Raw genomic sequence first — 23,178 nt, forward strand, 5'->3', positions numbered from 1 at the left:
CCTCCGTGTTCTGCGGGTCCCCCAGTGGAGCCAGAGCAGCAAGAGCAGCGGTGCCAGGGGCTGGTGGAGCTCATTAAGCTAAGGAGGAGTCACTAAGGTGTCCTGGGGCACAAAGGGTCTGTCAGCCTCTGGCAGGGAGGTCAACACTTCCAGCTGTTCACCCTGTGGGGAAAGAGCAGGGGTGGGACAGAGGAAAGAGCATCCCTCAGCTCGGGGCTGGCTCAGTGTCACACAGATTGTACTGATATATCAATTTATGTTATAACCAATTCCATCCCTGCCTTTAGCAAATATTGAAATGGATGCTGTCTGCATAATGTTGGGAAAATCTGCTGTATGGATATAGTTTCTTTTAGTTCTGCTGTCAACAAAACTTAAAAATAGTGTGATAAATATTTTTCTTGGACTGTCACGTGGTGATGTGAAAAGCTTTTGTTCATGTAATAACTCAGAGAATGGTAAAAAAATAATCAGGAAATTCTTCACATTCTTGGATTATCAGTGATGGACAGAAGTCCAGGGAAGGGATTTATTGATCTCCAACAAGATGGAGCCACAAGAAAAAAAAGAGAAAAGTGATTTACAGGTTGGAGGGGATGATTTTGAATAATTCATGAAGGTCTATGAATATGCAACAGGCTGGTGCATTTAAAGAAGTGTGTTCTGAGTTAGTGTGTGCACTTATTGTCTTTGCCTCCTTTTTGTTTTTTTTTTATTAAACCTTTTTAAATTTACCAGGAAAGCAAACCTCGTTTTTCACACTCAGGTACTGCCACACCATCCCTAAAATATTCCCAACATCTGCAGGAATCAGGCAGGGGCATCCTCTGCTGCCAGATTTGTGTTCCATGGGGTTTCCCTGCCAGCTGTGGGGCTGGGATTGCACAGCCCTGAAAATTCACCTCATTTCCCAGGTGCTAGAAGAGTTTTCAGAGAAAAGGCTCAGCTGGAGCACACCTGCTGTGCCCCAGGGCTGTGCCAAGGATTTATTATCATTGATTTATCCTCCAGTGCAAGCAGCACTGGAACCTCCCTGTGTGGGCTGAGAGAGCAGCCAGGTAGGTGTGAGACATTCATAAACCTGAGGGAGCTGGAATTTGTGTGCAGGGAAAAAAAAAAACAAACATTAAACACATAAATAAATTACCTAAAGCAAATTAATTGTGCTGTTTCCCTTCCTTTGGGTGTTGTAAATGACAATATTATATTGGTTTCCACATTTGTGTATCAGCCTTTGCAAGTTATTATTAACCACAAAGATTTTGGTGTAGTAGAGTTTGTAATTCCTTTTAACTGGCTTTTGGTAGAGTGTAATCTGTCAATTTATGTATGTATGTTTATATCTAGCTTATATAAATAGTAGTGAGATAAATAAATATATTATATCCTAGGCCTTAGCTTAATATTAAATAGAAATTATGTAATTTTAATGGAAGGAAGGAAGGAAGGAAGGAAGGAAGGAAGGAAGGAAGGAAGGAAGGAAGGAAGGAAGGAAGGAAGGAAGGAAGGAAAAATCCTTTTATTTGTGTAACTAACTCAAATAAAAGTGTGAAATAGCTGAGCTCACATTTGTGAACTATCTTATCTGAATGATAACAGTGGCAAAACCCAGGACAACAAGAGAAAAAATTACTGGTTCTCCATTATCAGGGAGTGTAAAAACAACAGAAGGGAGCTTGGAGGAGAAATAAAATATATTGATTTAATCCCCAGGATGGCATGCAGACAAGTCAAAAGTTAAAACCAAGCAAAAGAACTGCTAGAACATCTAGAGTCAAGAATATTTAAATATCTGTGACCCTCATGAACATACATTTAACCAATATAATGAAAAAATAGATTTAAAAATTGTTTTAAGCTAACAGGTGTTTCTGGCAGTAACCAGGCTCCCCAGCACTGGTTACTGTCCCTTTTATCCCTTATTAAACTTTAAAAATAAAATAAAAAAAATTAAAGGTGTCACTGGGTGCACAAATTAAATTTGAGTTTAGAAGTTTAGACATGAACTAGACAAAAAGCTGCTAAGCACCAACTTTCTCTGTATTTATTATTTCTCTGTATTTATTATTTCTCTGTATTTATATTATAATTTTTGTATTATAAATGCAAACCAGTTGCTGACAGACCCCCTGAGAATCAAACCCAGGTATCAAATTCACTGCAGTTCTGCAGTTCTGAGCTCTTCCCTTGGCTTTCCTCATCCTCCAAACTTCTCCACTTGCAGATGTTTTCCCCATTTCTCATCAAGTCTTTGACTCCTTGTGAGATTAAAAAAAAAGAAGAAAAAAGCAGAAAGGAGCAAACTCCAATGGATGTTTAGTGCCCTATGCTGCTTTTATCAGGGACTCCCCACTGTGCTACTGAAATTTTGGGAGTGAACATTCCCTGCCTGGGTCTTTATTTTCTCCTTTTCCACTTGCTGAAGCCCAGCTCCAAAGGAAACACTTTAAAACATTTTTCTTCCTTCATGTACAACCAGAAACTGCCCAGGAAGAGCCACCACCCCACCTGGAATAATTTCCAAGGGAAAGGCAAGCAGCTGGTGATGGCTCCCACTGGATCCCAAATCTTTTGTGATTTGCAGGAAAGATTTGCTGGAAAACAAGGATGGAATTCTGGAAAATGGGATGAACTGGGAAGGTTTGCATTTGGCTTGGGCAGGATCCTGTTTTCAAGAATGTATTTTTATATCATTTTTCTCCTCAACACATAAAGCAGTGGGATGTAAAGAGGTTTTGAGGTAAAAGTTTAAATTTAAATGGAGCTGAGCTTCCAAACTGAATGAAGGATTTAAACTTTTCTAAGATTTGACAATTGTGTTGCTCCACAATTTATCTCTCCCTGCATTTCCCTTTCTCTCCCAGAGAGATTTCCTTCTGGAATATTTGCTGCATCTTCACCCTCAATGTCATGTCCACTCCCCAAAGTTCTGCTGCTTCCAGAACAAATAATTGCTCAGAAATGGGGACTGTGCTGAACAATCACTTGGCAGAGGTTGTTTTAGTGAGCACAGCACTGAAATCAGCCTTGCACCATCTGCTCAGCTCCAGAATTATAAATTCTGCATTAGAACACAACAGAATTCATCAACCACTCTAAAGTGAGGGGGGAGAGCAGCTTCAGCTGATTTTTGTGATTTATCCAGCCTGGGCTGGATCTGCTCTGTTCCATTCCCATGTCAGGAATGGGTGGAAAAGTCTTTTTTATTTCTGTTTTATTATTTTTATTTCTGGGTTTTATTTCTGCTCCCCCACAGCAGCCACAAACCCCCAGGAAGTGCAGGAGGGGTCTGGGTGAAACCATGAATTCCCCAGGCTGGAAGCAGCAGGAAAATCCCACAGATGGAATTCCAGGAATGAAACCTGAGCCTGTTCCCCAGGACATCAGGAAGGTCCCCCCCAGTATCTCACTGGAAAGGTTCTTTGGATGTTTTTGGAAAACTGGGAGATGCTGGGAATCAGAGAAGTGAGAAGAGTGTGACACAAAATCCAAGGATCTCTGCAATTCCCTGTTTTAATCTGTGATTTTTTCCCAATAATCCTCAAATCTGAACTACACCAAATGTCAGAAAGAACTGAGAACAAAATGCATTGTTCCATTTCCATCTTCTGCTGAAAAAATGAGTTCACAGAGTCCAAATTAAATGGAATTTCACAAAACATTTCCTTTAAATGCAGCTGCATATGGAACTTGTACAAATGAGAGCAGAATTATCCTTTTCTCAGCATCCCAGGTTCACAGAGTCCAGAAAATGAAAAAATTCCCAGTAACTGTCACCTCTGGGCTGAATTTGTCCAGTTCCCATCCCTACACTGAAGTTCTGCACTTGGCCATCAGCATAAAATCATTAGAGCAGGGTAAGAATAAATTGAATTATCCCATTACAGCCCAAGAGTGAAACCCCAGATCTTGGGAAAACGTTGGGATTGCTGAATTATTTACATGGCTCTGACAGCAATGTTGATTTTAGAGTCCTTTGTAGTCAAATCTAAACACAAATCTCTCTCTGTCTCATGACAAGTGTTTATTTTCCCACTCCTGAGCAGTTAAGCTGAATCTCTTAATTATCTGTAAATCAAATAATGCTGTTCTGACCCTCATCATTCTTTGCTAAATATCAGGCAGAGGTTTTAGAAAACATCTGTCTCCAGCCCACCTCCCCCAGCTTTCAGTGTGTTTTGTAGGATTTCTGCAGAAACACAGATTTAAAATTAGCAGTTCTCAAGGAAGCAAAGCCATTAAATAAGAGAAACATTAAAAAAAAAAGATAAAGAAGAAATTTTTTTTCTTTTCTCTGACAAATCTCAGAATGCAAAGCAAGCATCTCCCAATATGTTTGTGTCTTTCCTTTTTTTCCCCATTGCTCCATTATCCTTTTTTTTTTTTTTTTTTTTTTTTTTTTATTTCTGGCAAACCAAGACCAAACCCCCTCCAGCCCCTTTATTTTCTGTGTTTGCAGGAGCTGTGGAACTTTTTCAAGGAGGATGTTTAGAAGTTCAGGCAAATAATAACCTGAAACAGGATCTTGAGATGAGCTGTTCAAGCCCCTCAGCATCTGCTTCCCTTTGGTTTTTTCCTGCTGAATTTGACCCAAATTTTATTTCCTGGGACTGCAGGTGCTCATTTCCATCTCCCTTTTTTATTCTCTTTATTGCCAGGCTCTGTTAATTAATTTCTCTGTGGCTCTGTCCAATCCTCCCCACAATTGCTGAATTTGATCATTTTCCCCTTTTCCTTTCAGCTGCTCCACCTGAATAATGTTTACAACATTCCCCATTTTCCACTGCAGGATATTTTGCTCAACTTCCAGCTAAAAACTTTGGAATTTGGGTGTTATGAACCCAAATTTGTGCTGGAAATCACCAGATGCACACATCAGCCAGGAGGGACATTTTAACACTGCAGAAATTGATTTTTCCACAACAGAAACAGCAATTTGGGGCACCAAAGGACAAAAATGAAACAAATTTCAAAGCCAGCGAGGAGCTCCTTGTTTTTAGGGAGTGAAATTAATTTGCTAATTATAAACAAATAAAGGAGTAAACAAATGGGAGAGGCCACTGGGGGATGTGGGCACGAGGAGCCCTTTCCCCTTTTGCTCCCATTAACTCCCCATTTCCACTTCCCTCTCGTTAATGGGAAGCTTGGCTCCCCATTACAGGCTCTAATTAGCTGCAGATTTTGGCCTCCAGTTCGGTTTTTGCACCGTAATTAATGCAAGAGTCACCAGAGCCCCAGATCTGATAATGAGCAGAGCACTTGGAAATGCTGAGACACATCAGGAACACAGAGCATCCCAGATGGGATGGCTCAGAACTGCTTTAAGTGCTTCAATTAATGAAACACAAGCAGGATCAATTAATAATATCCAAATGGAAGATAAAATAATAGTCAAATGGAAGATAATTATATTTTTGTGGGTTTTTAATTTTTTTTTTTTTTTTAATGGAGGGCTCAGCACTGGTGCAATTAAATCTTTTATCTGCTGGGGGAAAAAAAATAAAAAAAAAAATCTACATTTGTTAAAGCTGTGGAGTGAAACTTGGAGCTGTTCAGTGGAGTTCAGGTTTTGGGCAGAATTCCAGAATTTCAGGTGGGAAAAGCTTTCCCAGCCCATGGAGTCCAAGCTGTGCCCCATCCCCAGCCCAGAGCATCTCCAGCAGCTCCAGGGATGGGGATCCAAACCTCCCTCCCAGTATTTCCCTCTGGGAATGGGTGGCTTTTCTCCACTGAAATGTCCAGTAGAAAAATGGAATTACAGCTCGTTGGAATTTGGCAAAAAAACCCCAAAATTCCCCTTCTTTCCCTGCTCTGTGGGGGAACAGCAGAGCTTTTTTTTGGTTTTTTTAGGTGTCAAAACCAGATTTTCTCCCAAGTTTGATAACAAAAGTCTGGCATGTGCACATTGTTCCTGTCACTTCTTTGGGTTTTTTTCCTCAGGAGCAAATGCCACCAACTCCCCCAGAGCAGCTGGGGCTGCCTCCCACCCTCCAGAGTGAGGAACAGGGAATGGCTCATCCAGCCCTCCCTGCCTTTTGTCCATGCAAAATCCACACCCCTGTGTCCTGGGAAATGCAAAATCCACACCCCTGTGACCTGGGAAATGCAAAATACACACCCCTGTGACCTGGGAAAATCAAAATCCACACCTCTGTGTCCTGGGAAAATCAAAATCCACACCCCTGTGTCCTGGCAAAATTAAAATCCACATCTCTGTGTCCTGGGAAATGTAAAATCCACACCTCTGTGTCCTGGCAAAATCAAAATCCACATCCCTGTGTCCTGGGAAATTCTTGACAGCCCCAAGGTGCTGTTGGGAAGCTGTTCTTGCCTTAAGGTATCTGATTTAAGGGCTGAAAATTGTATTTTCTTGTAATGGAGTAATGACATAAAAATGAAATTTCAGTTAAATAATAGTCAATTAAAAACCTGTTAAATTTAATAAGAAAAAAAAAATAAAATTAACAATAAATATCCTCTAAAATAAATGTCTTTAACATCTCAACTAGGACCTGTTGTAGGTTAAGCTCAGTAAATTTCATCAACTTTAATTAAAGTTTATTTGGCTGCCTTTCCTCAGGTCTCCATCAAACAAACACCAAGTTCCACCACGTTGCCTTCAGTGAGTTCCTTCTCCCCTTTCCTCCTCCATCCAGATTTCCCAATTAATGTTGCTGTGATGTGATTAAAGCAGCACATTCCTGGTCTGGCCTTTCTCCCTCCCAACCCACTGGGTGTGAATTTGCAAAGCTTCATCCAGGATATTGTGAACAATATTAATTAATGGTGAGCTGTGCATCTCTGATCAGGATTAAATGTCACACCACAGATGGGGCCATTGGCACTGGCAGCTTCAGCTGAACAAAACCTCCAGATTCTCCCTCAAAATCTTTGTCTGGGCAGAGCAGGCTGGGATTTCAGAGCCCTGAGCACCAGGAATTTTCTGCCTCTCTTTGCTGGGGGATTTCTCCTCCTTTTGAGCCTGTTCAGAGCTCCCAAGCCAAGGAGCACATATTGAGTCTGTTCTTCTGTTCCTCCCCTGTTCCCCCCTGTTCCCAGGAAGGATGATGCTCCCCTTGCTCATCCCCTTCCCTGCCAGGAGCTCTCCCAGCAGGGTCACATCCTCTCCAGGAAGGAGCTTTTTACATTTTATTCTTGGCCATTCCTCCTTAACAAATCCATTATTAATCTCTCTGATGGCTTTTCCCTCCTCCTTAGCAATGATTTAAACATCCAAGAAGAAATCTGCAGTGCAGAAATCAATTAATATTTACACCTGAAGTGCTGCTGTACTATTTTCATTGAGTACAACAGATGTGATCTGGATTTTTTCAACATCACCTTCACTTGCATTAAAGCAGCAACTTCCATCAGGGAATTTTCTGAGTTTTCTGAAAGAAGTGGGAGCTGCTGCTTCATTTTGTTGGGATTCAGAGCTGCTCTGTCCCATTTCTGCCCCCAAACCCTGAGCTGGTGCTGCTCTCCCACACCTCAGCTCTCCAGGAGTTGTTCCTGGCAGCCCCTGCTCCCTCTGAGGAAAACATTTTTTTAAAATATTTTTTCCTCTGAGCATCCTAATGAGCAGAATCTCAAACCTCCTGAAAGGTGCCCAAAAGAAAAATGTCAAGCTCAACATTTGAATGTGCAATGTCCATGGTAAGGAGAGGCAGAAATTGGAATATAAGGCAATAATAAAGTTATAATAATATATAAAATATAATCTATATTATATAATATATATATTATATATATTATATAATACAAGATATAATACATAATAAATAAATAAAATTTATAATATATAAATATATAATATATAGTACACATTATATATTATACATTATATATTATATATATAATAGATAATATATAAAATAGATTATATATATAGTATATACATTTATTCTATTATAATATCTTTATAATCTTATGTTAGCTTATTCTATTATAATACTTTCTGGGGAGGATGAGGGGAAGCCAAAAAACAAGGGACCATAATCAAGCAGATATTTATTTATTTTCTGATGGGTTTGTTTTTGTTTTTTTTTTTTTTTTTTACTCAGAGTAAAACCAGCTCTCAGCAGCTCCTTTTGAGATCATCCCTTACAGAAATTCCCTGCAGCCTGGGACACACCATGAAGAGTTCCAGTGATCAGTGAATGGATTTTGAGCACAGGAGGAGGCAACACCTTGTGTGCAAACCCTTCACCCCCAATCCCTGCTGGTCAGGTTATTTCTGTTATTTTTTGGGTTTTTTTCTGCTCTTTCTGCAGCTCTGAGTGTCTTTCAGAGCCACCTGTGAGACCCCAGCTGTCCCTTATTTTACACTTTGCCAGGGAATTTCAAGTCCAAACTTCTGAAGGTTGTTGCCAGCCCTTGGTTTGCTGCTCCAGAGGAGTGGCACAGCCCATAAATCTCTGCCCTGGTCCCTGCTTTGGTGAATAAAATCTGCTCAGATTGATGTTTGCTCCTTCCTGAGGAAAAGCAAAGCAGTGCTACATGTGGCAAATGGAACAGAAAATTGCTTTTCACCCCTCGAGTTTCCACCAGAACTGACTGAAGTTTGGGCTCTCCTACAACAGTAACTGGCCTCACAAAATAAACCAAATTTTTATCCCAAATCTTTGTGTTATGTTGACACAACCAAAGGTGTGCTTTGCCCCATCACTGAGCAAATGCTCCCAACTGGATTCTGGGGAGGATCTGAGCAGCCCCTGGATCCCTGCAAGTGTCCCAGGCCAGGCTGGAGCTTGGAGCAGCCTGGGGCAGTGCAAGGTTTGGGGTGGATCTGGATCAGGTTTAAGGTCCCTTTAACCCAAACCCTTCTGGGATTCTGAGGAATGAAGAGCACACTGCTGCCTCAGAGAGGGAGTGAAGGAAATCTCATGTTTATTTTGGCAGAGCTTTACCTGTGCTGCAGAACCTGCAGAAACCCAGTTCCTCCCTCCTCCCAGGTCACAGCATCCTGTGTCTGGCCAGGAGAATGGGGCTAAACCCAAGCCTTGAAAAAACTTGGCTGAAAAACCATTTCTGAGCCCAGCATCCCACCCCTGTGCTGAGCCAGTCCTCAATTGCTCCCTTTCCTCCTCTCCAGCTGTAACTCATGTTGCTTAATTAATCTTAATTAAGTGTTGTGGGCATCTCTGGAGCTCAGTTCTCTCTTTATTTAATTACACTAACACACCATATAATGGTCTCTGTTTGATGGGATGTTTTGCACAAGAGTTTAATCTGAGCTGAAGGAATTAATTAGTTCTTAGAATGTCTGCAGAGGTAAACTGTGGGTTTGTCACTGGGCTCTCCAGTGAGCAGAATCTGCCCCTGGCATTGCACACCTTGAGGCAGAAACACATTTCCCCTTGCTGGGGCTCTCAGATCCCTGTGGGATCCTCTGGAGCAGGAGCCAGACTCATGGGAGACAGAGATTTGGGATTTGTTGTGAGTTCTCAGCTTGTTCTTGTTCCAAAAGCTTCACCCCTGTGCCCTGGCCCCTCTGCATCCCCAGGGTCTGATCCAGCCCCAAAAGGGATCAGCTGCCCAGGGAATGGGAATTCCAGCAGGAAATCCTCTGTTTGCCAGGGTTTTGTAGGAACAGGGAATTCCCTCCCCTGCCTGGACCTTGGCATATCCACACTGATTTCCCTGCAGCTGCTGGGCCTCCTCCTCTTCTCTGCCAAAAAGAAGCTGGGATGGCAAAATTCAGAACATGGCAGGAAAACCCTTGGAACAAAGACAAAGGGGAGCAGGGACTGTCCTCAGGGCTCCTGATGCTCCTGTTGTGCTTGACAGCTCCACTTGTGATGATTTTGTCACCAGGATCTTCTCTCCAGCTGTGATTCCTTTGGGAATGCAGCACAGGAGCTCCACATCCCAAGGATGGGCTGTTCCCACTCACCCATGTCCAAACTCTCTGTAAAAGCACAATTCTTCCCACAGACAGACCAGCACAGCCTCACTGGTTTTCTCCCAACATTTCCATGAACTTTCTGCTTCTTCTTGGTCCCAGCAGGGAGCTCTGGATGCATCAGCAAATCCTGCTGGGGTTTGGGGCTAGGAGAGCTGGTGATTGAGGGAGACCCAAGCACTGAGAGCCAGTTTCATCCATCCTGGAGGAGCAGTTGCAGGTGGGCCAGGCCCTCCCAAGCGCTGCGGGCATCCAGTGCTTATGGCAGAACCATTCCCAGAGCTATGACAATGACACTGTTAACAGCTCTGGGAATGGCACTGCCATCGGCACCACGGCAAGGAACAGCAGGGAGGAGCAGCTGCGGCTCAGGAATCCCTGGAATCTCAAGGAAAAGGTCCCACTGAGGTGTCTGGAGAAGCCTTCAGAGGTGCTGGCTCCAATTCCTGCTGCTTGGAGCACAGAGCACACACACACGTGTGGCTGCTTCCTCTTTTACCCTGGGGTTTTACTGGAGAAAAAAAAAATCCTCTCTCTTTTCCCTGATTCTTCCCTGATTTCCCCCATGGCAGGTTTGCTCTCCTTCCTTGGGATCCAAGCCAGGAATCTGCACAGCCCTGGAGTTCATTGCTGCTGGAGAAGAGCAGGTGGAACTCACAGGCACAGGCTGCACCTGCTGAGCAAATTGCCACGAATCCACTTGGTATTTATTAATTAATTAATTAATTAATTAATCCTGGAGCAGGCTGCTAATGAAGCTCTGATCCTGGCCAGGCTGGGTATTTCCATTGCTTCTTTGACAGCATTCCTCAAAACTGAAGGATTTATGCTTTGGAAAATTGGGCAGCTCTGGTTTCTGCTGCTGAAATCTCTTTCCAAGACATCTCTGGTACCACCACAGCCACAACTCCCACCAGGGATCACCCACCACACCAAGGAGTTGTTAATGTAGGAAAAACAGACAAAAAGGAGTTTTCCTTCTCATTCCAGGCACATCCTGCAGCCTCCAAGGATGAGTGTGGGGAAAGGTTTGAGTTCCAAGTTGAAAACATTTTTCTGGTGCCTGAAGTGTTTCAATCAGTGTTCCTACAACAGGCATTGACAACTTCTCTCTCAGGGCTTCTAAGCCTCAAAAAAATCCCAGCATGATCTCCAATAACTTTTCTGCAGCCTCACCGAGGATCTCATCAATAACAACTGTGACAAAATCAGCTGGGAACATAAACAAGAACAAAGAGAGGAGCAGAAGAACAAGAAGCAGTTTAATTACCCCAGTTCTGCCCCTATACCAGGGAAAGCTGGCCCAGAGCAGGGAAGGGGCTGCCCAGGGCAGCTTTTTCCAGGGATTTTGGATTTTTTTTGTCCTTGCTCTTTGTTGGTTTCTCAGCCTGAGCTACTTTTGCTGCTGTCCTGACCTTGAGGGAGGTGTTTGTCTCTTTGACCAGGGAAGTGTAAAATCCTACCAGACCAGGTGGGAAAGGGTTTGTAACTATTTTGCACAGATGTGCTGGACAATCAGGACTCCTCTCTGTGCCCAGCAGAACGAGGAGAGAGTGTTATGTCCAAGGGTCACAGGGTTTGGCAGCAGCTCAGCTTGGATTGCTCCAGGCAGGGGCAACAACTGCACTGGAGAGCAGAGAGAGCAGCACACCCAGCAGATCCTGTTTGCAGCCTCTCCCCAGTGCAGCTTTTTGGGAAAATTGCAGCCAGATGGGTCACAATGAAGGGATGGGCACAGGGATGGGAGCACAAACACTCACATGAGGACATCTCACAGACACCTGACACGAAGGAGTGAAGGAATAACAGCTGGAATTGGGACCTTTGAGTGCTCAGAGAAACCTCAGACCCCAAAATGTGAAGAATCCTGAAGTGTCCAAGGTTGGACAGGAGGTGCAATAACCTGGGGCAGTGGAGGGTGCCCACGGGGTGGAAGAGCTGTGAGATCCCTTCCAACCCAAACATTCTGTGACTGTCTCCTCCATCCCTGGCAGGGATGGTGCCAGCTCTCCTGAGTGCCTGGGAGCTCTGCAGAGCAGATTGAGCCCGAGCACAGCTCTGCCTCCCAGGGACCTGCCTGAGGAAACTCCAGATGGAGGGAGCAGAAACTGCCCTGAACTCTGCTGGCATAAAGCAACTGCTGAAATCTGGGAGCCTAATGAGGAATAAACAAAGCACTGAAGGGAAAAGGAGAGGAACCCCCTGGCTGCCCCAGATCTGGTGGGGTAATTGCAGCTTCAGTGGGGTCTGGGGCTGCAGGGGGAGGGATGGGGACCTGGGGTTTTCCCTGTGTCCTGCCATCCCAGTTCCCAGACAGGGATGCTGTCACTGTCACCTCCAGGATTTTCTGAGCCCTGCTCCTTTCCCCTGCCTTTGTTCCAAATACATTTTTGAGGAGGAAGCCAATTCCACACTTATCCCAACTTCAGCCAGGTCCAACCTGGCCTTGGACACTTCCAGGGATGCAGGGTCTCCCCACCCTCACAGGGAAGAATTTTTCCCAATACCCAGACTCTCTGTATCCTGCTTTTCTCTGTGTGCTGCCCACTGAGGAGACCCTGCAGAGCTGCACCCTCATCCTTGGAGTGAGAACACCCATCCCAAAGGGGAAAATCCCAGTTAGCCAGAGAATCCTGCAGCCAGAGCCCACTCCCAGTGTCCTGTCAGACACCCCCATTCCCCTGGGGCTGCTGCCTCCACCCCACAAACCTTCAGCTATAAATAAAGGAGGGCCAGTGGGTTGCAATAACAGTGAACACAGAGCTGCAGTAATAAAAGAAGGGACTTACAGAGCATGGTCATGGCTAGACAGGAGCTGGTCTGCTGCAGAAGAGCAGGAGGAGCTTGGAGACAGAGGAACAGCCACTTTTAGTGCAGGAGGGAGCAAAGACAGACACAGTGAGGGAGTTAAGGGGGGGAAAAGGAAAAAACACAGCGCTGGTTAATTGGGAAACAGCCCCACATCAAACACTGAGCAGTCAATGGCATCAGTCAGAGCTACACCCCAAACCTCCCACTAAAAGGAGCCTGATTTTCACTCAGAACCATCTGAGCCATCAGCTGGAGCCCTTTTTCCATAAACCATTCTGGGAATAATTCTGCTCTTCAAGAAAATCCTGTTCTTATCTCCCCACAGGGTTTTAGGCAGGAATTCTCTGCTGAGCCTGTTTTCTAAAACCTCTTCAGCATTGCTCTGGAAGGGATTTGGGAGCTGGGTATTGCCTTCCTCCCAGTCATCCATGAGTCCCAACCACCCCTTTGGGCTGAGGATTCTCTCTGGAGGAAACCACATCTGGCTCTTAAACCAAAGCCCAGGGAGTTGTAACTTGGCCACTTGATTTGTCCCCATGATTTTAGCAGCCATGCTCACTGCTGATAAATCTGATTTATGGAGCCAATGCAGAGCTGCTGGATATCCCTGGCTGGTGATCCTGGAGTCTTTTGACAGCTCCTGCTGGAAATGCTGGGTTGGGTTTCTAAGTACAGGTGGGAGAGCAAAGCTGAGCTCCCTGCCTTAGCCTGCAGTTACCACTTAATCTTTGCCAGAGTTGGAACTGTGCCTGGCTGCAAGGATGAGCTCCAAAATCCCCCTCTGGGGGCTGCTGGTTCCTCAGCAATCCCCTGAAGTGTAACAGAGAATTCCAGGGGTTCCCAAAACACTGAGCAGCAACCCCTCCCTCATCCTGAGCCAACAAGAGCCTGAAAGAATGGATGTGGAAAAGAAAATTCTCCCATAAAACAGCAGTCCTGGATTGGAAGAAATCAAATTCTGAGCATCTACAATTCCTCAGAGTTAAACAACTTTCCTTATGTCATGGGAGGATAAGAATTATCCCTTAATTAATAAATTAATTAATTGTCCCTTAGCTGAAACAGGAGCTTGGAACCCCTGTGTGTGTCCTGTGCCTGCAGACAGGAGTGCTCAGGAGGGAGGGAGAAGGGCAGGGAGCTCCAGGAGAGCCCAGCAACAATTCCAAGGTGAGCCAAATCTTCCCAGGCTGACACATGTGAAGCCAAGCATAGAGGGAAAGAGGGTTTTGAGGAAATTAATTTAGCTTGCAGCTTATTGTAAAGGATTTTATGGGCTTGTTTTAAAATTTATCAAGGACAAAGATCCTTGCAAAAACTTGGTTTGTCACTGAAGTGCATCATTCATCTCCTTGAGCTCTGTGAGCTGCTGTTTTATGGGGTTCCCTCACAGGGTAGAACCATGGAATATCCTGAGTTCCCCCAGGATCATCCAGGCCAATCCCAGCCTGGCATCCCTGGCACTGCTGCCCATCCCCTGGGCATCCTGGGCAGTGCCCAGCACCTCTGGGGGAAGAACCTTTCCCCAAATCCATCCCAAATCCCCCTGGCACAGCTCCAGCCCTTCCCTGGTGCTGCCACTGTCACAGGTCAGAGATCCTGGCTTTCCCCACTCCCCCAGAGGCTGAGCAGGGCTGTGCCCAGGGATGGATTTCCAGGGATGCCCAGGCAGGATAAAACATCCCCACCTTCCCCCTGAGCTGTGCTGGCTCTGTGGAGCTCAGCTCTTGGAAGATTTCCTGGCAGCACTCGTGGAAGTGTCACTCCTAATTGCTTTCCTGCCTGTGGAGCAGCTGCTTTGTGCAGTTCTTGTCTCAAATGTTAGATCCAAGTGTTATGAAGTGCTTTCAGTGCTAATAAATACCAACCCTGGTGCTAGAAAAGCCTGTCACAAAAGCAGCAGAGGGCATGAATCTCCCTGAATGCATTAATGTGCCTTTAATACATCAGTGAAAGCTGGGCCTGTTCCTGTGCACTGACAGATCAATCAGTGATAAAGTTACTCATAGATAACATTAATATCAGGCACGACCAGTTTCTTGATTTTTCTTTGCTTTTGTACCCGAGTTTGCCTGTTTGGCTCTGCTCTGTTTCATGGAGCTTTGTAAAGGGACAAATCCATATTGTTTCCTTCAATTCTTAAATCAATCTCCACAATATATTGCTGGGCATGGCACTTAAACTGTTGTTTATGTGTTTTTCCCAGAAGTGGTTTCAGTGGTAGAAAAAGCACTGCCAGGACTCAGAGCAAGGAATTTTTAGATTTCATTTTGAGAGAGAAAATGATTTCAGAGCAGGAAAACGCTCCTGTGTGGATGTCACATTGTTTGGGCTGTGACATCACATCAAGGCAAAGTATAAAAAAAAAATAAATAAATAATGGCAGGAGCTGCCCAGGGAGGTTTGGGCTCCCATCCCTGGAGGAGTCCAAGGAATTGCTGGGCTGGGGACAGGGTGGGATTGGACTCAGTGACCCTGGAGGGCTTTTCCAGCCTCAGCAATTCACACAAACACTTCTCAGATAAATCACAGAACTCTTTGGTGCCACGTGCTCTGCAGCTCCTGAAGTGCTTTGATGGCTCAGTGGGACGACACAAATTAACAGCCTCATTAACAACCCTCCTGCCAAATCTTCAGGAGCATCTCAGTGACAGTGTCAGACACAATCCACGCTCCAGGGACGTGATTGGCTTTGAAACCCCTGCCAAGGCAGCTGAACCAAGCCAGATGGGAATTCTGACTTCTCAGAGGGGAAACAGCAGCAGAGAGAGGGAGGAATTCCAGAGGAGCCTCAGCAATTCCCATTCCCAGCCCTGCAAGGAGAAGTCATCCAGCCAAACCTATTCTGTGCAAAACTCATTTCAGACCTGTGCCTGGAACGTGTCTGTGTCCTCTGGAATCCAATCCCAGGGTAGGAGTCCCTGGGGAGCTCCCAAACTGCTCCTAAATCTGGTTACCTGCATTTAAATGTCCTTTTCTATGTCTGTCATGGCCACAGAACAAGAGATGAGTGCAGCAGTGAGGGCTGGAAACCATCAGCTCCTGCAGGAACAGCCTCAGCCAGCTGGACTCCATGGGGATGGGATCCTGCAGGGCAGGATGCAATTCCCACATTCCAGGTTTCCCATTCAAGGTGCACTGAGCAGCACATGGGGCAAGGATCACCTTTGCTCTGCCCAACAAACCCAACCAAACCCTCAAAATGCCATTTTTCTGTTTTGAAATGGAACGTTGAAGGTGGAAAGGCAGCTCAGAGCTGCCCAGGGCTGGGATAATGGGAAGGACCCCAAAATGGCAAATTGTTAAAAAGCAATCAAATCACAACAGATGTGCTGAAAGTTCTTGACTCCTTCCTGGAAATACCAAATTTCTGGCCAATTTATCTCGGGAATAACAAGGTTTTCTCTCCCACACACACTCCAAAAGCCTTAAAAGAAATTTTAAGGCAGCACCAGGGAAGCTTTTCCACATTGTGAGTTTATAATGCTTAAATAAATTCTCCTCTAGCAATCAGAAAGGAAGAGAATTATTGGAAGGAAGAACAAAGAAGTGAACCTAAAATTAAAATGCACTTACACAATTAGCTCTGAGATTGAGATAGTGCTGCCCTGAGGAAGGGCAGAACATGACAATAATTGCTGAGGTTTCTATAGAATTTCTAACCCCAAGGCATGTGGAGCTCTTTGCACATGCTGATTTGCATTGTCTGAGAACATTTTGCTGATAAACCAAATTAATCTCTGGAGAGGAGAGAACCAACCCCAACACATTCAAAGGTCAGTTGGAACATAAGGCAAGTAGGTGGAGAGCAAATTTCTACCCATAATTGAGTTTATTCAGGTACCAAAATTAGTTTTAAACCCTGTTTTGGACCTCTGGAAGGAGTGGAGAGACTGGCAAAGGACTGGGGGTTGGATTCAATATGTGCTGTGCTGTGAGGGATGTCTGGGTTTTATCTAAATGCAATTATTTAATTAATATTAATTGCCACTCAAGTGGGAAGTTCCCACCAGTTTTGCAGTGTGCCAGGAGGAGCTGCCAGGCATTGCAGTGCAGGGAATGTGGGGCTGTGCTCTCATAAATCCCAAATTCCAGCTGCAAGGCTCATCCTGCCTCCCAAGCACAGCTGCCCTCATTGCCCAAAGCATGCAATTAAAAACAGGCAAAGATTTCATCACATTTCAGTCATGCAAAGCTCAAGGTGCTCTGCAGAGCCTCAGTGTCCCCACCAGACACAAATTAATGCAGAACTTCTGAATCTTGTACCAGGCCAAATAATAAAAATGGATTTAGCCACACTGTGTTCTCTCTTTCCAACACCCAGGCACATTGACAGAGGTGATTTTTTGAAAATTGAAGGAAACTCTGGCATTTTAAAACTCAAATCCCCTCTCTCTCCTTTGCAGGAAATGAGAGAGAGATCTTGATTTCACTCAGCACAAAGACAAGAAAAGCTCTGCTCCCTCAGGTGAGGCGTTTTTGGACAAGGCTTCAGCAGAGTCCTGCTCTTTGGGGAGCAGGTTTGGGGGAAGGAGGCTCCTCTGACACAGCTGAGAGTTTGGGCTTTGAGGAGCCCCCACATTCCTAAACCTGAGGGTTCCTCTGCTCTGGGGTCCTGCAGCAGATCCCAAACCTGCCCTGACTCACCCAAATGAGCTCTGGGGGTCTCAGGGATTGTCACATCAAGGCTGGCACTGATGCCAAGCTGGAGAACCACACCAGGGAAGTTGGAACAAAAGTTTGGCTGTAAATATTGGCAAAACTTCATTAAAAAATTAAGAAAGCTCCTCCAAGAAATGACAAAACTCTTTTTTATATTTTTTTTTTATTTTTTTTAAGTTGTTATTGAATCTAATCATCCCCTGTGTTTTTAGAATCCCATTCCAGGTTGGCAGCTAATGAAATTTAGGTGAAAACCAAATTACCTCTTGACTATTTAACAATATTAGCATTTCCAGGCAGCAATCAGATCCCCTCAGCCTGGGCTTGGTCTGGAGCCACTTCTGCTGGCACAGGGAGCTGAAACCTCTGGGGTGGAAAACTCTCTTGAGCAACCTCTGGCTGCCCTGCCCTGGGCAAAACAAATGAAATATCACTGAAATCACCAGTTTTAAATGCTCATCATTTGCTCAGGAACTTCCAAAAAAAGGATTTGGTGGGAATGTGTTTTATCAGCACCTTGGTAAAGGGGAAAAAAAATCTCTCCTGGTGCCATAAATAAAGGAACAGCACAAACCCCACAGCTCTGCAGGTTCCACCAGCACAAAAATCCACACTTGCCTCCAAAATGCCTCCAGAAATTCCCAAATTTCTCTGCAAATCCCGTGTGAGACAGGGAGTGCTGGGGAATGGAGGGAAGGGCAGAGCAAGCTTAAATAACCCAGTGGGGCTCATGAACTGGGATTGGAGAAACCAGAACCTGTCAGAGCTCTGGTTCACCTCCAGGAGCATTAAAATCCCCAGCAGGCAGAAATTCTAACCCTTTCCACCCTCCCAGGTGAGATGGGATGGGATGGGATGGGATCACTGCCCCACCCCCAGCACCACCCTGTGCTGTGGGGGAATCCTGGCTGGGAGCCACACATCCCAAACCATTCAAAAAACATCCCAAATCATCTGAAAAACATCCCAAATAATTCAAAAAGCTACCACAAACCATCCAAAAAAACATTTCAAACCATTCAAAAAATGTCCCAAACTATTCAATAAACGACCACAAACCATTCAAAAACCCAAATCATTCTGTGATCACTCTTCCTTTTGCTCCACAGCAGCTCTGACCTCTTTCCTACAACCAGCAGGGATTTATTTTTGTTCCAGTGGATCCATGGAGCTGTTAAACCTCCAAAAACTGAGTTGCTGCACTCCTGCTCCTGGGCAGCAGGGAACACTGGGGCTCACTGCAGTTCCAACCCCCAAGGTGCTTCTTTCTGGCTTTTCCCTCTTTGTTTCTTTCAAGAGAAAAATCAGGATGTGTTTTCTTTTGGAGAAATCCAATCGACATTTGGAGACCTCTCAGTGCTGGAAAATGAGTGGTAAATAAACCTCTCACTAGAGCTTTTCCTGAAGAGACCAGGGCAGTGCTCTGAGCACTTCTGGGTGGAAATGGGAACAACCAGAGTGACCTCCCTGACCCAGATGTTCCAGAGTTTGTCTGTTCTAGTTATTGCTCAGACATATTTCACCCAAAGTCATTTCTTTGCTGTGGTAACATTCCCCAACTTGTTTTATCCAGGAATTCCAGCAATGCTGAGCTGGCTCCCCATCCACTTGTGCAGTGCAAGAGTTCAGTGGTTGATGGAGGCAGGAGTTTGTTGGTTTGTGTTGAATAAATATCTACTCATGACAGAAGAAATGCAAACGATCTGTTTCAAGGGGAACACAGCATTTTTGGGATGATTTTGGCTTTTCTCAGTCTGGTGTTGCTCAGAGCCCTGAACACCCAGAAATCCCCATCTATTTACAGTTCATTACTGTGCTAATTTTTCTCAGAGCTGAGGTCTGTCCCTCTTGTCCCTGCTCTCCCTGACAGGGGACAAAAAGCAGCTGTAAAATCCACTGGCACGACTTCCCCATCTGCACAAATTTTTGGCCAGGAAGAAGCAACTTTGGGGTTGGAAAAGTGTCTGATCCATCTCCCACCCAACTTCTGCCTCTCCCAGCTCTTTCCTGGGCACACCTCTGGACAAACTGCACATTCCTGTTCCCTACAACCCCAGGCTGCCCCTGCACCCTCAGGATTGCTTCTGCCCTATCCCTTTCTAAGCATTTCTACCACCAAGTCATTGCAAAGTGAAAGAATCCTGTACAAACTCCTCTTGCTGGTGGCTACAGGCTGATGCCTTAAGTTTCAGCTTTTATAGTTTTTACATTCTGCACTGCATTAGGATAAACTCTGAACTCCACATAAAGTGTCACAAGTTCTCCTTCCAGTCACACACAGCAATCCTTTCCCAGCCCCAAAAAGTGCAAACAGAGAGAACTGAGGAGAGAATCTGGGAGGGTGGGACTGCAGAACCTGGAGCTGGGATTGGACAATGAACCCAATGTGGGAATGGACCAAAACTGATAAAAGTGTGAAACTCCTGCCTTGGGTCCATCCTGGGTGTAACCTCAGCCAGGCTCTTGCATTGCCCAAGGTGAATCCTTTGAATAAATCCCTATTTTATCCCTTTAACTCTGCCTGTCCCGTGTCCCAGGTGCCTCTCCAGAGGCAGCACTTGTGGGGAATAAAATTCCCAGATGCAAGTTCTTCCCTACAAGGTGTCTACCCAGATGTTGATGTTTGTGTTGAAGTGTGTCTACCCAGTTGACTGTAATTGATGTTTGTGTTGACTATTTGTTGTTTATGTTTTATTTCTTTGTAAATTGTCAATGCTCCTGCCTGTCTCAGTATCTACTCTTGTATCCATGCCCAGCTCCACTGTCTCCTCCAAAATGTTGTGTGACAGCAAGTGCTCATGAGATACCATTCATTGCTAAAAACCCCCAAAAACAACGAGCCAATATAACATCTAAGACTAAAAAATGGCACTCCCAGGTGGGGAAAACCTGAAGAAGATGAAATCACCAACCAGAGCTGTGGACACTGCTGAAGGCCTAGGCACATTTTAGCCAGGCCTTTTTCTCAAGTTCTAAGTCTTTTTCAGGCCATGAAACTGTCTCAGCCTCAGCTAAGATTTTTCCCAAGCTAAAAACTCCTTCTTTACTGTAAACACAAGGCAAAGAATCCTAACAAGAGATGGACACCTGCCAGATCCCTGAGAAAACCAGGGACAAGAAGTGTCTCCTTCTCTGACCAATGATCTGTCTGTATTTTGTTTTGCACAACTGCCTTATTTAAGGCAATGACTTCCTTCAATAAATTGCTCTTTCCTGCACCAAGCAAGAAAAGTGTCTTGTTGCTGAATGTTTAAGCCACTCCTCAAATCTTTCACAGCACCTTGTCACCATGATGTAACAACACTGTAATGACACCCTTAGAGCAAGAGCCAGGAAAAGCTTTCCTGAGCACTCCCACAAGGAAACCCCACCCAGAGCTGATTTCCCGGACAGACCTTGAAGAAGGAGCAGCTCTGCTGTCCCATTCCCCCCCAGCACTCACCTCAGCACGTGCGTGGAGCCGTTGATGGTGGTGGTGGAGCAGGGCACGCTCTGGCCCAGCACCGAGGGCCGGCGGTAGCGCTCGTCGCCGCAGCAGAGGATGATGAGGAAGGCACGTCTGAAAGCCTTGTTGAGGAAGGCGTAGAGGAAAGGGTTCAGGCCCGAGTTGATGTAGCCCAGCCACAGGAAGGCCGTCCACAGCTTGCCGGGCACCGTGTAGTTTATGAAGGGATCCACAATGTTGGTGACGAAGAACGGGGCCCAGCAGAGGCAGAAGCAGCCCATGATGATGCACAGGGTCTTGGCAGCTTTGGTCTCGGTTTTCATGCGGTGGGAGCTGTGCTGGTCCTGGAAATTCTGCCGTGACTCCCGTGGCTCCTGGAAATTCTGCCGTGGCTCCTGGAAATTCTGCTGTGGCTCCTGGAGGTGCTGCTGTGACTCCTGTGGGTTCTGCTGTGGCTCCTGGATGTTCTTCCGTGGCTCCTGGAGTTTCTGCCATGGCTCCTGCAGGTGCTGCCGTGGCTGCTGCAGGTGCTGCCGTGGTTCCTGGAGGTGCTGCCGTGGTTCCTGCAGGTGTTGCCGTGGCTCCTGCAGGTGCTGCCGTGGTTCCTGGGTGTTCTTCCGTGGCTCCCGTGGCTCCTGGGGGTTCCCTGCCCGCTGCAGCAGCCGGATCTGCCGCGCGTGCGCCCGCGCCGTCACGTAGATGCGGTGGTAGGCCAGCACCATCAGCAGGAAGGGGATGTAAAAAGCCACCACGGAGCAGGTGATGGCGTAGGGTTTGTTCACCATGAAGATGCAGTAGGTGGAGTTGGAGGCTTTGTTGAATTGTCTTTGCTGGATCTGGGGTGTGGAGAGGAGGATAAGGTGAGGAAGGAGGGATAAAGAGGGAATCAGAGAATGGGTTGGTGCCTTGGGTTGCAATACAGGATGTGACCAGAAATGTGTGTTCTGTCACCATCTGTTAAACCAGGTAGGGCAGTGATTTCCTTATCTCTGTGGGAGATATTCCCTGCTAATGGGCCATCTTTAAACCAGCTGGGCAATCATCTTTATCTTCCCACAGCCCATCCTCCCTCCAGGAGATATCTCCTGTTCATGGCCACTGAGTCCCAGGCCATGACTGATAAAATTCCATCATCCCACTGGGAGATGCTCCAGCCAGGGGAGGAGCCAAGCCTTTCCTACCCAGATAAAAACTGAGATTTGGGACACCAAGGAACCTTCTTTCCACTGGATTCCAGAGGAAAGCCAGACCTTTCCCCATCATCCCTGGAGCTTCAGAGGAAACTGCACCTTCTCCAGGAGCACTGCTCCAGCTGAACCACATCTGCCCCTGCAGGAGGATGCAGCCACCATTGAATGGGACTGTGCCAACACCCTGACTGACTGACGGGTGTCAGCTTGGATTCTGACTCTGGCAGGGTTGGGATTGTTCTGTGTAATACTGCATTTCTATTTTAATTTTCCTAGTAAAGAACTGTTATTCCTGATTCCCATCTCTTTGCCTGAGAGCCCCTTAATTTCAAAATTATAATAATAATTAGGAGGGAGGGGGTTTCCATTCTCCATTCCAAAGAGAAGCTCCTGCCTTTATTGACAGACACCTGTCCTCCAAACCAGGACAGTTGGTTTGGGAGGGACCTTCAAGATGATCTCATGTCACCCCCTGTCATGGGCAGGGACACCTTCCACTAGACCAGGGTGCTCCAAGCCTGGAAATTTCTCCTTCTTTTTTCCCTTTCCCTGAAAAATTGCTTTTTAAAGAACACCCAGCACCTGTACACTGGATTGTCCCTCCTTGGCTACTCACCAGATCAATGATGCCAATGCTGTTCCAGCCTTGCATGATAGGGAGGAAAGAAATAAAGGAGGGGATGACCCAGCAGCCTCCCAGCATGGCAGCGATGCGCAGCGGGGTCATCTTGTTCCTGTACACCAGGGGCTGGCAGCAGATGGCATAGTACCTGCAGGGCACACAAACACCAGAGGACACTTCCAAACCTGCCACAAATTCCATTGCAAAGCCCTTTCTCCTGCCTCTGAAAGCAGAGGGAAAAGGGGAGTCTGTAGCCTGCTTCCTTTTGGCTTTTCACGCAGGCTTTGGGATATTTTCACGGTGGGTTGCAAGGAAAAGCCAGAATTTTCTGCTTTCCAGCCAGGAGAATGAGGCACAGGTAAATGTGGGTTGTCTGAGATGCAGGGCAAGGGAGATTCTATATTCAGCCCCCAAGGATGTCCTCACTCTCCAAGGAATATTTCTTTTTATTTTTCTTTTTCTATTTTTTTTCTTTCTTTTTTATTTTTTTTTTTTTTTCTTTTTCTTTTCTTTTTTCTTTTTCTTTTTTTCTTTTTCTTTTTTCTTT

General features: G+C 45.7%; 1 protein-coding gene across 1 annotated transcript in view; it reads right to left on the bottom strand.

Moving 5' to 3' along the window:
* The window catches only part of HTR4 (5-hydroxytryptamine receptor 4), a 62,215-nt gene continuing 39,037 nt past the window's right edge, over positions 1-23,178 (bottom strand). The window contains exons 5-7 of the mRNA XM_056502248.1: positions 22,626-22,779; positions 20,817-21,655; positions 1-162 (exon numbers count right to left, since the gene is read on the bottom strand). Coding sequence (XP_056358223.1) covers positions 141-162; positions 20,817-21,655; positions 22,626-22,779 — 1,015 coding nt within the window. The 3' untranslated portion in view covers positions 1-140. The remainder of the gene's footprint in view (positions 163-20,816; positions 21,656-22,625; positions 22,780-23,178) is intronic.

This window comes from Oenanthe melanoleuca, chromosome 13 (genome assembly GCF_029582105.1).
Source record: "Oenanthe melanoleuca isolate GR-GAL-2019-014 chromosome 13, OMel1.0, whole genome shotgun sequence".
Taxonomy (NCBI): Eukaryota; Metazoa; Chordata; class Aves; order Passeriformes; family Muscicapidae; genus Oenanthe; species Oenanthe melanoleuca.